Source organism: Ptychodera flava, chromosome 15 (genome assembly GCF_041260155.1).
Source record: "Ptychodera flava strain L36383 chromosome 15, AS_Pfla_20210202, whole genome shotgun sequence".
NCBI classification, from domain to species: Eukaryota; Metazoa; Hemichordata; class Enteropneusta; family Ptychoderidae; genus Ptychodera; species Ptychodera flava.
The window spans coordinates 38,522,169-38,539,982 of NC_091942.1; the positions used below are offsets into that span (position 1 = coordinate 38,522,169).

The 17,814-nt window shown below is 37.2% G+C and overlaps 2 protein-coding genes across 3 annotated transcripts; both read right to left on the reverse strand.

Moving 5' to 3' along the window:
- Window positions 1-1,598: 1,598 nt before the first annotated feature.
- On the reverse strand, window positions 1,599-15,057 carry LOC139152127 (prelamin-A/C-like). Its single transcript, XM_070725219.1, has 11 exons — window positions 13,148-15,057; window positions 8,085-8,147; window positions 7,414-7,766; window positions 6,855-7,065; window positions 6,094-6,270; window positions 5,410-5,535; window positions 4,546-4,781; window positions 3,818-3,938; window positions 3,054-3,275; window positions 2,806-2,862; window positions 1,599-2,351 (listed from the first exon to the last, which is right to left on the reverse strand). Exons 1-10 carry the CDS (start codon window positions 14,267-14,269, stop codon window positions 2,809-2,811), a joined length of 2,685 nt encoding a protein of 894 aa, XP_070581320.1. The 5' UTR covers window positions 14,270-15,057; the 3' UTR covers window positions 1,599-2,351; window positions 2,806-2,808.
- On the reverse strand, window positions 15,057-16,223 carry LOC139152128 (uncharacterized). 2 transcript variants are annotated; one of them, XM_070725221.1, is made up of 2 exons: window positions 16,132-16,223; window positions 15,057-15,817 (listed from the first exon to the last, which is right to left on the reverse strand). In XM_070725221.1, the coding sequence occupies exon 2, from the start codon at window positions 15,790-15,792 to the stop codon at window positions 15,061-15,063; it is 732 nt and encodes a 243-aa protein (XP_070581322.1). In that variant the 5' UTR covers window positions 15,793-15,817; window positions 16,132-16,223; the 3' UTR covers window positions 15,057-15,060. The 2 variants fall into 2 exon arrangements, with proteins under 2 accessions (XP_070581322.1, XP_070581321.1); XM_070725220.1 differs by having other exon boundaries at window positions 15,057-15,867; window positions 16,132-16,215.
- Window positions 16,224-17,814: the final 1,591 nt, after the last annotated feature.

The window sequence follows — 17,814 nt, forward strand, 5'->3', positions numbered from 1 at the left end:
CCTGACAATTTGAAGTGCCCGCTTGAGGTCTCTATAATGAACCTTTAATGAAACACTAGGCATTAGAAGTTGTGAAATGGAGTATCTAGTGTTAAACGTAGAGTAACCACTATTTGTATTGTACGACAACAGCCTGCTGTTTATATTCCTAGTAAGTACCAAAGTCTTTACACTCATTATTGTCTATCACGTTTTTTCATAACATCTGCTTATGAAACGATGTTTCTCTGAGTAGTTCGTCACATCCTTGATTAGTTCCGTGCGATTACAAAGTGAAGAGAACTCAAGAATTGTCGTCATGTTACAGTTTTTGATATTCTTTCGGCAATCTGTCCTGGTAACCAAACATTAACATTGATTTAATATCCTGGTTACCACACATGAACATTGCCAGTGTTGTGTGCAGACAATAAATTCAAGCATGTCATAACCCTGCATTGCTTAAAATATCAGCAAAAATACAATCCTTGCCATTAAGATGAAAAGTTGAATAGTGAAACATCAGGGAATCATTGTACTCTTACAAGATGAACTCACTGCTTGAGCTGGCTAAAACTCTACTTAATAAAACTTTTCAGTTTGCTTAAAATAGGTCTGAAAGCTTTCAAAAGCTGAACTGTAATATTGCCAATCGATATACTAACTACTGTTTTATTATTGCAATGCTAGAAAGTACTGACTGTTTCATTTTAAAAATGTCACCCGCTGGTCCTTTGAAAACGGATGCGCTCAATTTTGGAAAATGGTTGGAACGCAACATGAAATTGTCTCACTATCTCTAACACCTTATGTACAATGATGTAGCTGCGTGTGATCGATCCTCGATATTTATAATTGGATCATTGACGTCATTGTCATCCAATGATACTTTCATCCATCAAAGCAAAATTACATGTTCTACTGAAAGCGAGTAAAATGCAACAGAGTCTGTACCTGCAGTGTGGACAACTATGGGGCGATTGAACTTAAAACGATGCCACTTAGTTGTGCGATTATATCATCTGATAATTATCTTTAATAATATGAAGATACAGAATACAGCACCTCGCCCTAAGTTGTATAGTGTCATTGAGACATTGTGATAATATGAAGGTACAGAATACAGCACCTCGCCCTAAGTTGGTATAGTGTCATTGAGACATTGTGATAATATGAAGGTACAGAATACAGCACCTCGCCCTAAGTTGGTATAGTGTCATTGAGACATTGTAATAATATGAAGATGCAGAATATGGCACGTCACCCTTGGATTTGCAAGACAATGCACTTGCAGAGCAAGAAGCTAAATCGACTTCAATACTTCAACCGATAACTTTATAAGTTCGATTAAAGCGTTTAATTACGGGTAAGGTTTTGTCTAGGAAAAATTAATATGTAAACTGGAAATTACACAAAGTGAATTCGATTCAAATAGCTATTGCAGTTTTAGAGTCTTCATCGGCATAAATTATAGGTATTTAGTAACAGTTATTGTGCATCAATAATTCATTGATATAACTCACATACCATGATACCTAGCTGAGATCATATAGACAAGGCATCTTTTTTATATTGAATGATTAAAATAGAATTGAATGAAAACACTTTTTCTGACAATGTACTTTTCGAAAAATGCAGCTTTTTATTTCAGTTCTAAAGCGCCCAAGCAGAGAAGGTACAGAGTCGGATTTATATTAGTTTTCACTAGTTACATTAAAAGGTGATTCATCCATTTCAATTGAATATCTATGCGTATATCAAGTCGTTGCGGTGTTGTATGGGTGAAATCTGTACGGTGCACTTAGTTCAAACATAGACCCTCGATGGTTCAAAGCCACAACCAAGAAAAGGTTAAGTGCCGATTTACGAAACAGATCGCTTGAGGGCGCTTTATGCCGTTACGATGATTTCAGTTTCCAGAACTACGTTAACATATATGTTTTGATTCATGACAAAGGAGTACCAGAAGTTATATGTTGACTTTCTCATTTTGATTGAGTAAATTAAGGCACACGCACAATTAGTACATCAATAATGAGTAGATACACGCAATGTCTTTTCAAAAGCTTGGATACTGTGACGTTTAATTGCTTTGTCATTTGTTTCTGTCTATTCCTCACCATGAAATTGCTTGTAGTAAACCAATAGAGCTAGTTACACTTTAAAAAAGAGAGCATATTAATACGCATGCGTTGAGCATACGGGCACGTGATTACAGGGTGGTTATTCCAGTTCTCTGCTAGAAAAATACAATACTGGCGAGGCGTTTTGTTCAGATACAAGCACACGATTTCAGGCTACATTGCTATTTCAGTCACTGCACGGTTTCCAGGACATTCATCGACGACAATTGAAGTCATGAAAAGTCTGTTCTGAAACAAAATAATAATTTAATTCAATTTAAGAGCTAACCACAATGATTTCTATATTTCATCATAATTCATTTAAATTTATTCTTAATTCGTGTACTGTTCTTCCTCCAAAGTGTACACATTACACTTGTGATTGTTTATTTTTTACTTTCATCGCATTGGGTTGTTAGTCAGACTTAAATTGTACAATATTTACATTCCGGTTTGTCTTGATTGACGTGGTTCAAATTTGTATTTTTTTCAGGACTTACATGTTTATAGATTCAAACGAGAGACACGATATTGCAACAATCCACTTATCCTAATGTCCCGGTGTTCAAAGCTCGTCCAAAGCTATTCGTATTTACAAGTTCACGTATACGGATATGCGTTACGTTTGTTGAGTACGGATTTCATTGAGCATTGTCTAGGCCCAATCTACCTAATAGCCTGACCATATCATTACCGTCATTACCTTTTAGGATGAGACTGTCACAGATGAAGACTTCTTGGAATAACGAACGGATTTCACCTGAGAATGGAAAAAGTACGGAAAATCAATGATATAGGTTCGGATAATTTTATCAAAGTCCAGGTAATGATTTCTGAAAATTGCATCATTTTGAGCTTGCTGTAAAAGGTAACCATAATTTCGTACAGTTCTTGAAATGAGCATGTATGTTTTATTTTTGATTGATAGTTTACTATCATTCAGTCGTTTACCTGTCCTTGGACGTCATGGAGAAGAGTATCACTTTCGTCATCACTAAAATCATCGACGTCTTCGATTTTAAGATCTGTTTCCGTCTCTTCTTCTTCCCTTTGACCTTTGGTCCACAAGGTCAAAGTGGAACCAGCTTTCAGTACTTGGCCCGACTTGAACCGATAACTGAATTCCTGTTCCCCCTTTTTACGTTTTAGTTCGAATCCTCCAAGACTTTGATCCTATAAAGATGAAATTGAAGCGGCTGATTATTTGAATATCAACCTCTGGTGAATTAAACTTAAGACTCCGATGAAAAGAAAGAATAGAGACAAACATATATTTAACGAAAATACTGGCCTTCGGGGAATCTGTTACAAGAACTTATACTAAAAAGACTGACTTGTTCGAGTTTAAAATATTACGGTAAATGTGTATGCAAGTCCCTTTTTAACATTTACACGTCTTCCTCTCGACTTATCTCCGTCACATTAAGGTCGTAGTATTGCTAATATAGAATTAAATTGCATTCATTCATTCATTCATTCATTCATTCATTCATTCATTCATTCATTCATTCATTCATTCATTCATTCATTCATTCATTCATTCATTCATTCATTCAGACTGGTTGTTAGCGAGATACGTTACAAGTACACAAGTTTGATAAAACGCAAGATGATGATAGGAGACAATATTAATAAAGAAAGCCAACAGCAGACGAAAAGATCTTGTTAGCTTAAACATGCGAATATTAAGTACAGTTAAAACCAAAAAAACTTACTTCGCCGCTAATATTTTCAAGTTTCAAGAACTTCTTGCTCTCATCGACTTCAATCTTAATAAGTTGTGTTGGTGAATCAATTTCGCCCATTTCTTTACGTTGGTCCTCGCCTAAGTTGAGTCTGTAATGGAAATCATGACATGTATGATTTTCATTCAAGAACCTACGCTAAACTCCTAGATATCATTATCAATGACATCTAAATAATGATGAATGTCGCATATTATCATTGACGCACGAATCAAATGCAATATTAATGTATCAAAAAGACAGTATGCCATGTGCGAAAGATAATTCAAAATGTCAATATTTATGGGATCTCATGAACGCACTGTGTCGTTCGTACGAGTTAACTATTCGCCGTAAGGAACTATATGTCATCATTAACTGCTGCATTGTAAACATTGGTTCAAGAAATTTAACGTGAAGCTATATGCGCCGCTATGATGTAGGACGGGAAAATTGGCTAATAGATTGCAAGAAACTGTTACCATAAAGTATTTTGGAACGCTGCTAAACTTATTTGAAAGCTGTAAAAATAAAATCCCGACTCTTACGTTTGTCAGGCTTCTATATACGTAATGTAAAGAATAGAAGTTAAATGGCATTGAGTTGTGAAGTCACATAGTTATCAAAAAAGAGGAAAATTACTGTTACAATTTTAAGTCTTCCGTAATATACTAAAAAAACTCCCAAGGTGAATATGATGGCTATCTGTTTCGACTAACCTTTCTTCTTCAATTTCCAACAATTTTCTAAATTTGTCGATTTCTTTATCTAAGAGGATCCTGTCACTATCAGAGACAGAGTCGGTCTGATCTTGACTGGTAATATCTGCCTTCATCTTCAACTGTCGAATTTCTTCGTCTCTTTCTTTGATGACAGCTGCCATCTGTTCAGACTGTATTATCAGTTCCTTTCTTCTTTCCTCCAGCTCTCGAATCTCTTCCTCCATCACAGTGGACTGATGTAACAAACAGAATAAATGTAAGGAATCTCATTGACCAAACTGTGTCTTTGTAAATCGAGTAGATTGATCGACTACAATTAAACATGCGGTAGACATAATTATGATTGTTTTAAAATACTTACGCGCACATTAAGAATTTGTGCCAAAGAGCATTGTTGTTTGAAGTGTGAAACTTTTTTGATCAAATGAATAGGTCTCCTCAGAATAATGACGACTTGTAATGTTTGTTAGGGTTAAGCACGGTTAATAACCGTGGGTTAAGAATGCAAAGAAACAGTCTCTTGCTCTATCAACATTATTTAATTAGTTTTGTCATGAGTACTTTCTTTCTTTCTGACTGATAATCGCTTTGTCAGGATCCATCGAAATAAAGCTGCCATGTTCCATGTCAGTGTTACATCCGTGAAACATCGAGGGCTATACTTCAATGGCAAATTAACTAGTACGTCATTTAAGGGTCATGTTGATATTCAGCAACCGATTCATTGTCACAATTCAATCACCAGCAGGACATATCAATTCTTTAATGAGACTTAAGCGTTTAAAAGATTGTGCTTTCGATAATGTGTATACACTGAAAAGTGATGACTGAAGTTAAATCTATACTGGTATTATGAAATACCTTAGCTCTAACAGATTTGAGTTGACTGTCCAATTCTCCGGTCTTGACGAGATTCACTCTCAGTTCGTAATCCGTTTTGATCAACTGGTTCCTGTCAGCTTCTAGTTCTCTTTTCAGTCTCTGTATCTGTTAAAGAGGAAAATTGGAAATACTTAATGATCATATTTGACGCCGCGGTTTTACATAGTTTATGGATATACAGTTACACTCTTTGTTAACTCCATTAAGGTAGAATGCACTTCGGGGACACATATTCAGAGTGTTGAACTTTTACAATACTATATTGATCTACTACTTACGGGGCTTTTGATTAAATAAAGTTTTCACCGGCTAATCGTAAATTCCATTCTCATCCACAGAGCTAACTAAGAGATAGCGGCCATTTTGAATTTCAAATGTTGGTAAATATCGGGTAATTTGTTTCTCTTGTATCAGACTTTTCACAGTTACCCCTGATTTTCATTCTTGATTTCAAAGGGGATAAAAATTTTCTTACAGAGATTTTGAGAAAAGTGTAAGTGTTTGAGGTAGGAGGTACAAACTACCTTAAATGGTAACCGTGGTACTTTAACCGACAGGTTATTTATATTATGGATCACCGAAGACATGAGGACCTGAAGTCTCCTCCCCAAGTGCTGTAATGTCTGTCAAAAAGGCACGTCATTTGCACGCAATTATGTTTACCTCTTTTTCATACTTAATTTCGAAATTCTCCTTATACTTCTGTAGTTGATTCTGATAATATTCACTCCATTTCTTCAGAGTTGCTTTTAGTTTCATCCTTTCTTCTTCGGCGCCTTGTTTATCTCCTTTAATAATGTCTTCGATCATTTCTTTCTTGATCATTTTGATTTCTTTCATCTTGGAGGAAACGTTCAGATGGTAAGAAACTGAGAATATTGCCATGGTTACGAATTCAAAGTTGATTAAGAAGTAATCTGAGGAAAACTCTCATTAAAATATCAGCATGCAAGGTGTAAATGAAACAATGAAACAAAGATGAGAGATGATTAGAATACAGTTATTCAGTCATGTTCATCAAATAAATAACTAGCTTGGAAATCAGTGTGCACTTGGATGATGGGATAGTGCCAATGTAATTCCTTAATAGCATATCGACACTTCGTCAACTAATGCCTGACAATTTTGATGAAATATCTCCATTGCTGTTGTTTCTAACGTTGTTACCCATGGCTTATTAGCTATTATAAGTGCCGTATTATCTCGCAGGGACAACGTGGTTCAGCTACCGTACCGTAACATTCCTTCGTATGTTTACCTTCATGAAAGGAAGGTGCTTGATCAACATTAAAATATATGGAAAGAACTGACTGTTTGTGCACATGACATACTTTAGTCTTGGTTGATTTTATGTTTTATGATAACGTACACTGCCGGAAATCCTTATGTAAAACAACAAGTAGGTATTTGATAACCATTCTTACTTGGGTTTCAAATTGATTTTGCAACAGAAATTCCATGTTGTAGTTTTCTTCAATTTTCTGGCGCAGCTCACGTTCAGCATCAATATCGGCGCGAACTTTGTCCAGCTCATGTGACTTGGTAGAAAGATCTTCATGCAATTGCTCTTTCTCGATCGAGGCCTGTTTCAGTTCAACTGTCCTTTCACTCAATTCAGCTTCTAGCTTGCTGAGCCTAAAGAGAGACAGAATTAACAGAAATATGTAAATCAACAAAGCATATGTGTGTATCTTTCTGCAAAACATTCCAGAAGGCAGTGTATGACTCTGCATTGTCTTCTGTATATTATGGAAGTTTGATCATAATATTCTACTCTGTTGCTTGGCAATAGGAGGTGTTTGTTCGAGAAATGAAACGTTTTAATTTAATCAATGTTTGTTAGAGTACTTTCCTAGTGTAGCTGCTTGTCTAAGTATTCAGACAACTGACCATTTGTTCGTCTGTCACTCCCGATGTAACAAGCTCCCATCTGTCTACATGTCTCTCTGCATGATTCTAAGTATATCTTTGTGTGTGACTTACCGTTGCCGTAATTCTCTATTCTTTTCATTGACATCATATGTTTCCCTCTCCTTAAAGGTTCTTGTCTCTTCTACTTTCTTAAACAGTTCCTCAATGGAAGAAAGTGACTTTCCATACTCAATTTTCAAGTCACCAATGCTGGCGATGACATTTTCCTCGCTTGCATTCAAAGCCGTCCAAACTTTCCTAACATTGCCGCCGCCCGTTTCTATTTTCCTAACCACATCAACATAGCAGGCAAGACGTTCGTTTAAACTTTGAAGTTCTCTTTCATAATGCCTGACAAGATGGATCTGAGTTTGAGGGTGTCTGTCATCTTTGCTTTGATCATCACTTGGCTTTTGCTCTTCTATCTGTTTGAAGAAAAGACAATTTTGTCAATAATATACGGTAAAAATCATCACGAAATAGCACAACAAGAAAGAACTTTCTCAGGATATCAAAAACGGACTCGTGTTACTAATACTCGGCTTGTTTTCTAGTTACTAGTATGCTGGTGTTTTGAAATGCAGATATATTACATCATAATGGAAGGCATGTATGCCGTTACATCAGTACTTATGAGCCTTTACCATGCACGTTATTTTATCAATTATTAACCCTCATAACGACAAATACAACCTATATCAATCTTCTACACAATATGATTGGAAAACATGGTTTTATCATACCTGTGCAGTTAGTACATCTTCTGTTTTACTTGTCACGGTAACGCTGCCCTCAACGTCAGTAGTCTGTGCAAAAAATTACAACACGTTTTAGATTGTCGCATGAGGGCATTCGGCTGTGCTTACCTAGTAAAATCTCTTGAATACAAAATGAATTTTCCTTTGGGACTCTAAGTTTTTTTCTTTAAAGAGCCGCAGCTGTAACTTTCATTTTCTCAAACTCCACGTTGTAAATACCTAAAGCCCCAATAGCTGTGAATATGTAATAAACCGATCTCAAAATATCCTCAGTTTTCTAAGAGTTTTCTTTGAATAAGACCCATTAAAGACTGAAAAAGTGTATAACACTGTCATAAATGTAAATTCAAACGTTTTAACATCATTGTAGATTTCCCACCATTTTCAAAAACTAATTATATGACAAAGAAAGTCAAGATTACAACAACAAAATGTTTGCCGTCATGTGTTGTATAAGGCATCATGCTTGTTTCTGGTATGATCAAGATGTGTATGTGCAGGAAATACAGTGTTTTTTGTACTCTTTCATGGGGGCGCCATTTTATGAGTGCGGGACACGTTCATTATTCAGCCTGTTAAAACATGTAGGCATGGTCCAAATCAGTGAGCAGTGATACTTTCATACATGTCCTTCAGTTAGCACATTTACACAAACAAACTTTGGTTTGAAAATAAAATCATGAAAATAATGCATAAAATTCACAGCTATTGGGGCTTAAAGTGTTTTATCCAAAGTTTAAAAAATATAATCGGCCTAGAAGGTTTTTGAAGGTTTTTTCTGTTCAAAGTGTTTCGGTTATTATTGGTTCCTGTGAGTACTTTATAATGGTTTTTTCTTCTTTCTGAAACATGTTGAATTATCAAGCACAAGAACTCTACTAATACACCTGGCGTGTACATATAACATTAAAATGTGTTGATGACATAATTCTAGTATGTAAAAAGTTATGTTATCAAAGCATTTATTGTTATATCTACACGCAATTAGAATAATCTGACAACTGATAACTTATCATATTTCAGTGAACAGAAGAAGATGAATAGTTGTTTACATGAACTAAGAATACCCGAAATGATTTGGAAAAGGTAGCTACTTTGGTTCTTTATATTATGGAGTGCTATGTACACGCCATCTCCTTGTGTGGGTACAAGTCCCGTTATAAATCCGAGAGCCACTGATGCCTTATTCAGCGATATGTAAGATAAAGAAAATACACGGCCAATCTGAAAACATTGACAGAAATAAATAACATTCCTACTGAAAAGGCATGATAACCAAATGTGTTTCTGAAACAAGCTTCGTGATATACTCGGCGAGTGGATTTCTGTACTTTATGATTATCGAACATGAAAATGCCAATAAAGTGATATAAAAATGCTGTGCTTTTGGCCAAAACTCCAAACAGTTAGAAAACCTGTAAAGTGGCTGACTATGCATATTTCTCTCTCTGATTTGTTGCGCCTGTTGAAATTGTGACAGCCACTCCAACATTAACCTTTATCTACACATAGTTTATTCGGGTGAACTTTTCACCCAAAGGTTGGATGAAGTCCAGATATGCTTGACTGATTTAGTCGTAACCTTTGTGTCGATAATCTAATGGCCTATTATACTCCACAGTCAAATGATCATCCCTGATACGTGCCGGCTGAGAGTGTCGATATTAATGGCCTATTCTACTCCACAATCAAATGATACGTGCACCATGAGACATCACTCTGACTCGAAGGATTCATTTGCCGTTCTGGAAGATTCTACACTGCCCAGGCAGGGCTGATCTTAAATATTGGCAGAACTTTGTACAATACAACGATACACTGTGAGGGAAAATCACTGTAAAAGCAAACCGACTTTTGGGGTGTCCCAGAATCAAAAACACTAGGACAGACCTACGGATGTGATATGACGTCAGCTGACTTTAAGCTTGATCATGCTTCATTTTACTTTAAACAAAACATGGTAATTCAAAAGTTTAATTGTAAGAAAATTTAGGAAAAGGTATATGAAATATCACACAAAATATTTTAACATTAAGATTACACATTAATGTTTGAGCAACTTAGGCAGAAAGCCAAGTTACTTCTACTAGAGATTAGTTACCTGTGTAAATCACGTAACCATACAGTGAGTTGTAGTCTTGCAATTTATGATAGCAAACAAAGTAATCGCTACAACACCAATGACCATATCTCTACTCCCCCGAATGATACAAATAAATGAAGGCACCATCTTTACCTGAACAATTAAATTTACGAAATTTCCATCAATCTAATAATTATGTGAAGACAAGAGTGCCATGCTTTCATCGTTCTGAAGTGTAAGACAGTTAAATTGTCAATTGCTAGGCCTACATTGAACAGGAGAGTATAAGTAGTTAGCTCAGTGTAACATGTGTAAGCGACATCTGAAGAATTTTAGTTTTAGTTCATTTGAGAAACAGACTAAGATACAGAGTACAGTTTTGTTTATCTCTTAAGATACCTTTAACTAGCCATGACGTCATCTGACATGTCATATTTCAAGTTATAGTGACTTTTTCATAATTTATATTTTATATGTAAAGTTACATTTGTACACACCTATTGATTTTAAGCGACGGTGTCACAATATCTTTGACAACTATGCAAAACATGACAACATGATTAATCATGTCGATTTGGTTCAATATGTTAATTTAAGGCATATTAGTCTACAAAGTCTGACAATGTTTCAATTGTGTTCGTAATTGTTGTATACTAAATCTTCCATAAGGATCAGCATAGGTCACATGAAGGCTAGCGGCTAGCGTAAATCGTGCCAGTCGACTCATATTTGCTCTCATGGACTACTGCTACAGTTCAAGCCAGACAAGAATCCTATGCCGTACGCACAATGACAACAACTGTCCAAAGTGGGGCGTAATGATGCCTTATTTTACTTCATACCAGATTTTTTTCATTTTACACAGTCTTGTCACGTTTACATTTTGTTATATGACTAAATTTTTTCGCCTATCGGTCAGGAACATTGATCTAACTTCGCTTTGTGGTATCACCCTGACACTAGGTAGACGTGTATAACTACATGCACTGATGACAGATACGGGCGTTGTAGTTCTGAGTGGAACAGAATGATAGTTTAAGGTCTGTAGTTTGGCTCATTGAGTTGGCACATTATCATATCTCGTGAAACCGAATTACTAGAACACCATTAGTTTTTTGTAGATCTATCTTGAATAGATTTATCAGATAAATCTATTGGCGTACTTGTTCGTCACACCAATTTACGCGGAGACCAAAAAAAAACAATCCTCTACACTCTTCTTATCTACCTGAACAAAACTCGAGCACCTACAAGTCTCGAATAAATAAAGACGAAGATTGACTGTTTTATTATTTGATTTGTACTTAAAGACATCAGATCAAAAGCGTGGCTAACACAGTCATTATTTATGTAGTATACAGATGACATCTAACGTTGTTATCTGTTGATGTATTGGTGTCGTATCCTATTCTTTGTTATCGTGGAATTTAATCAGTTGTAATTATACAGGACTTTAAAGCAAATTCTAGAACCTTGAGCTGCCAACCTGTCAAGTCGTGTTCAATTTAGAATTGCTCCCAGTCTATGGGCATAATTATAAAAATCAAAACAGAATTAATTGAAAGATTAAACTTTGGCAGACTGTCGCGTTTATTGATAGGCGGTTGCGTAGATCGTGGGTTGAACGCGTTGGCAGCCAGTAACTACTGCAGAGAAAAGCCAAGCGACTTGGGATCAGCCTACGTTCAATGGGAAGCTTATTAAATAATGCACACATCGGCGGCATAGATGTAGTTCGTATTCACCTGTGAACAGCGTTGTGATTGATAATTTGTGTCTGAATACAACCAAAGCTTCAAGAAGCAAATAAATCCTGTGTAACCTTTAGCAAACTACAAACACCGAGAAAGGATCGTCTGGTCGGTTCAACAATACGATAATGACAGATATAGTAACGTGTTGTCAATAGCAACAACTTAAGGTCAGACCAGGTCACTTAACTGAGTCACTCTGTGTATCAACAGTTGTAGCATGTCAGGCATACCAATCTTAACACGTATCTGGATTGGTACATTGCATCATACTGAAGCAAGTTTTTGGTATCAAGAGGTGACGATGTTTCAAGAAATGCTGTGAGAACAACGAACTGATTGTAACCTCAAAGATGTCCGCCTTACGGCCACTACATTCTGATAATTTTCTTTCTATCACATTAACTCTGTTCATGAGTCACAGAGTACAATAGTCGGTGACCATTCCGACAAAACAGAATTTGAACGATTGCAAATCATTCACAACTCCAGTTGTGTCTCTGTTTAAAATGTTTCACAATGCCAAGGTGTCAATGCAATTTCAATTTTGAATAATCACATTTAAATAGACATAAGGGTATGTGAATTTGGTTAAACGGCTAACAAATCCGTTTTAACCGAGGGTCTTTTTTCATTCTGACTAAATTCTGAAGACATTTTTTAAACGTGTATGAAGACCTAGTTCTGGCTTTTATATCGATTTGAATACCAAAAACAATTAAGTATATAAAAACACGAGTCCCATAGAGTTCTTGCTAATTTTTATCATAGCCAAGAAGATAATAACGGCAAACACATCCGAACATTTGTTTAGCATTTATGAGAAAGTTATTAAAGTCAATATCTGTTCTCTCCTGTTACTTCCTCCCCCGTTTCTTCATTTCTACCTATTAAATATGGATTTAGAAATACCAATTACTTGAAAAACTTCGACGTCACATAGAAATCCTAAATAAAGCACTCATATTACAGGTAAGACTGCACATTTTAAAACAGTATCACTTAGAAGTAAATATGGAGATAATTAAAGATGTAAATATGCTGACTTGTCATGATGTTTGTATCTAATATCGACTACAAGCAGACTCCAACAGTAACATTACTTTTGGTAGGTTGATTGATTTATGGTAAGTAGTGAAATGATATTGGAGCTGAACTATTGAGGTCGAAGACTAATTACCCTGAAAACAAAAAGCAACGGAATGTGTACATACCTTTGTCTGCGCAGTCACAGCTTTGTCTTCTACATCCATTACAGGTTGCTCCTTGAACGGTACACCTAATACCCCCGCTGCAGTTTTAACCATTATTTCCTCTTCCTTTGATTTACTTTCTTGTGATTCATCTACAGGGGCTTTTTCTATACCGCCGCCTTCTGCAGTCTCTACAGCTTGATCATCTTTTGTATCATCTTCAGGTTTTGGTTCACTTGGCGTTTCTTCTGACTTCTCAGGAGTCGCTGTGTCTTCACCATCCACTACAGTTTTTGTTTCATCTTCAGGTTTTGGTTCTTTTGGCGTTTCTTCTGACTTCTCAGGAGTCGCTGTGTCTTCACCATCCACTACAGTTTTTGTTTCATCTTCAGGTTTTGGTTCACTTGGCGTTTCTTCAGACTTCTCAGGAGTCGCTGTGTCTTCACCATCCACTACAGTTTTTGTCTCATCTTCAGGTTTTGGTTCACTTGGCGTTTCTTCTGATTTCTCAGGAGTCGCTGTGTCTTCCCCATCCACTACAGTTTTTGTTTCATCTTCAGGTTTTGGTTCACTTGGCGTTTCTTCTGACTTCTCAGGAGTCGCTGTGTCTTCACCATCCACTACAGTTTTTGTTTCGTCTTCAGGTTTTGGTTCACTTGGCGTTTCTTCAGACTTCTCAGGAGTCGCTGTGTCTTCACCATCCACTACAGTTTTTGTTTCATCTTCAGATTTTGGTTCATTTGGCGTTTCTTCTGACTTCTCAGGAGTCCCTGTGTCTTCACCTTCCTCTGTAGTTTCTTTATCTTGATCATCTTTTGTTTCGTCTTCAGGTTTTGGTTCACTTGGCGTTTCTTCAGACTTCTCAGGAGTCGCTGTGTCTTCACCATCCACTACAGTTTTTGTTTCATCTTCAGGTTTTGGTTCATTTGGCGTTTCTTCTGACTTCTCAGGAGTCCCTGTGTCTTCACCTTCCTCTGTAGTTTCTTTATCTTGATCATCTTTTGTTTCGTCTTCAGGTTTTGGTTCACTTGGCGTTTCTTCAGACTTCTCAGGAGTCGCTGTGTCTTCACCATCCACTACAGTTTTTGTCTCAACTTCAGGTTTTGGTTCACTTGGCGTTTCTTCAGACTTCTCAGGAGTCATTGTGTCTTCACCATCCACTACAGTTTTTGTTTCATCTTCAGGTTTTGGTTCACTTGGCGTTTCTTCAGACTTCTCAGGAGTCGCTGTGTCTTCACCATCCACTACAGTTTTTGTTTCATCTTCAGGTTTTGGTTCACTTGGCGTTTCTTCAGACTTCTCAGGAGTCGCTGTGTCTTCACCATCCACTACAGTTTTTGTTTCATCTTCAGGTTTTGGTTCACTTGGCGTTTCTTCTGACTTCTCAGGAGTCGCTGTGTCTTCACCATCCACTACAGTTTTTGTTTCATCTTCAGGTTTTGGTTCACTTGGCGTTTCTTCTGACTTCTCAGGAGTCGCTGTGTCTTCACCATCCACTACAGTTTTTGTTTCATCTTCAGGTTTTGGTTCACTTGGCGTTTCTTCTGACTTCTCAGGAGTCGCTGTGTCTTCACCATCCACTACAGTTTTTGTTTCGTCTTCAGGTTTTGGTTCACTTGGCGTTTCTTCAGACTTCTCAGGAGTCGCTGTGTCTTCACCATCCACTACAGTTTTTGTCTCATCTTCAGGTTTTGGTTCACTTGGAGTTTCTTCAGACTTCTCAGGAGTCTCTGTGTCTTCACCTTCCTCTGTAGTTTCTTTATCTTGCTCGTCTTTTGTTTCGTCTTCAGGTTTTGGTTCACTTGGCGTTTCTTCAGACTTCTCAGGAGTCGCTGTGTCTTCACCATCCACTACAGTTTTTGTTTCGTCTTCAGGTTTTGGTTCACTTGGCGTTTCTTCAGACTTCTCAGGAGTCGCTGTGTCTTCACCATCCACTACAGTTTTTGTCTCATCTTCAGGTTTTGGTTCACTTGGTGTTTCTTCTGACTTCTCAGGAGTCGCTGTGTCTTCACCTTCCTCTGTAGTTTCTTTATCTTGCTCGTCTTTTGTTTCGTCTTCAGGTTTCGGTTCACTGGCGTTTCTTCAGACTTCTCAGGAGTCGCTGTGTCTTCACCATCCACTACAGTTTTTGTCTCATCTTCAAGTTTTGGTTCACTTGGTGTTTCTTCTGACTTCTCAGGAGTCGCTGTGTCTTCACCTTCCTCTGTAGTTTCTTTATCTTGATCATCTTGTTTTTCGTCTTCAGGTTTTGGTTCACTTGGCGTTTCTTCAGACTTCTCAGAAGTCGCTGTATCCTCTTGCTTCTCGTCCTCCTCATCCTCTGCATTCTCTTCTTTTTCCTTCGTGTCCTCCCCAGGCTTTTTGTCTCTTTCTCTGCATTCATCTTTGTCGTCCCCAGGTTCTTCATCCGAAGAGTCCCCAGAACTTGAATCAGAGTCTGAACTGTCGTCAATCTTCCTTTTATGTAAATCATTCTGTGTCTCCTCCTCTTTTTCATTATCTTTTGAGACATCATTGATCTCTGATTCTGGTTGATCCTCTATTGTTTCCCCAATCTTCTCAGTCTTATATTCTTCTTGGTTTTCATCATTCACATCTGACAGATCTTCTCCATCTTGGTTTCCGTTTTCATGTAACAACAACGGTTCTAGTTCTTTTTCCGCCATTCTTGTTCGTCTTCTTCTTCGAGATCTAAATCCAGAGAAATACCGACCCATTTAAACATTTGGAAATCTTTTATCCTGTAGATTAATGTATAACCGGGAAAACGAACAATTGTTTTCTAGCCCTAGCAAAAAAAAAACGTACTTCTTAAAGCTAGAAAAACTGGGGCACAATGAAGCAGAAGACGTGTGCATATGTGATTAGTGTGGTGACATGGTTGTGACTTTTGTACAGCATTTCGAAACTAAGAGAAAAAACAGCATTGCAACATGAAAAAAGCGCAGAGATTCCAAAACATATGCATCAACATTGATATATGCTGTAAATGTCAGTCTACCAACCTCAATTATTGTCGCTAGTTACAATATATAACAATCAATGCCCGTCTGTTGTGCCGATAAACTATCCGACGCAGGTCCCTGCTTTCCTTAATATGATAACGTGTTTGTACTTGCTTACCATTTTATATGGGTACGCACCTAAAACATGCAATATCCAATGCGCCGACTCAAGTATAGGTCATGCCCTACTCTTCTATACTTTATCTCTTTTGATTGGTGATTATTAAATGTCAAAGTGTCAGGATAATGGTTGCATTGCCAGACTGATACAGCTTGAAGGATATAACATGTGAACAAGTCACACACTTTAATATCAATTCCCTTGGTTTGCTCGCAGTCCTCTTGTTCACTGTTTTCTGTGCATTTTCATCACCACAAAGGGGTTGAATATTTCAAGGTAATACAACCAGTACTGAATTACTTGTATTTAATCTGACAGCATTAGTTTCACGAGTGCGGATCATGCAATTTGTTGTCTGCCTACTTGCCTGTTTATACCACTAAAATATTTCTCTGAAGAAAGGTTACATGCACTGTAGGGGATCTATTTGATTGATTGTATCTGATTATAGTATGACTTTAGCCAACCTGCGAATCTCTGTCACTGTGCATTAAATGTAGGCGTGTTGCACAAAATCGATCAACACAAGGAATTGGTGAATAACTCTTTCTGTTTACCATTAACAAGAACTGTGGATATCTGCCAAAATGGGCCGGGCTTCTCTGCATACATGTCCACAGTAAATATTTCAGTGTCCTTTGCAAACTCCTCGGGAGATAGCTCAAACTTTATCTCAATGACGTGCATATGACGTCATTCCTGCAACTTTTAACTATAATAATGTGAATACGTTGGCTATTTTTTCTTTAACTTCTGCTTTTCACTTTTAATTTTTGTTTGGTTTTGACTGTACATAAACATTCGAACATTCAGTTCATGGTGGTGATATATTTTGTTCGAGTGTTGAGTGTTCGAATATGCGTATACACCTAACCTAAATATTTCAAATACTTCATGAAGATGTGTTGCAGAAAATAAAAATGTGAGAGTAGTGTTTTGAAACTTTCCTCCGTCTACGATTTGTAACATATGTCCTCGGGCTAAATCACACTTCTTCCTCCTCCTCTGTCTGTCTGTCTGTCTGTCTATCTGTCTATCTGTCTGTCTGTCTCTCTCTCTCTCTCTCTGTGTCTCTGTCTTTCTGTCTCTCTCTCTGAAATACGTCCATGAGAGCATCTTAGTAGTTGTATTAGTAGTCCCTCTATCTACTATTAGGCCTAGTTTGCTATATTGCGGTACATACTATGCCCTTACCCGCAAGTTATTTCAATCGTCAAAATCCGAAAGGACAAATCTTTACATTCGACCATATTACCTAGAATCGATGTCACTCACCGACCAACCATATTTAAGTTCACTACCTGTATGAACAATAGCCGTTTACCACATATAACCATGTAAACAATAAGATAATTCATCTGAAATTTATAATGGAAAACAGCAAGGGCGAATTCCAATGAAACGGTTCCAAAACTTACCTGAATACAAAACAGTGTCCTACCTATACTCACCATCCACCTGCTTGCCTTTATTTTTCTGAATAAGACAAGGAATAGCATTCCCCTGCTTGCTGAGACGACCAAAAATGCCCATCCGCGGAGGAACCTTTTACTAACATATTT

Bases quoted from the DNA above. Each gene is read 5' to 3' on its own strand.
- LOC139152127 (XM_070725219.1), bottom strand. From the start codon at position 14,269: ATGACTCCTGAGAAGTCTGAAGAAACGCCAAGTGAACCAAAACCTGAA. The intron at 7,066-7,413 runs GTAAGTCACACA...GTCTCTCTTTAG, and splicing joins AATAGAGAATTACGGCAACG to GCTCAGCAAGCTAGAAGCTG. The intron at 3,939-4,545 runs GTTAGTCGAAAC...TTTCCATTACAG, and splicing joins TTGGAAATTGAAGAAGAAAG to ACTCAACTTAGGCGAGGACC.
- LOC139152128 (XM_070725220.1), bottom strand. From the start codon at position 15,843: ATGGGTCGGTATTTCTCTGGATTTAGATCTCGAAGAAGAAGACGAACA.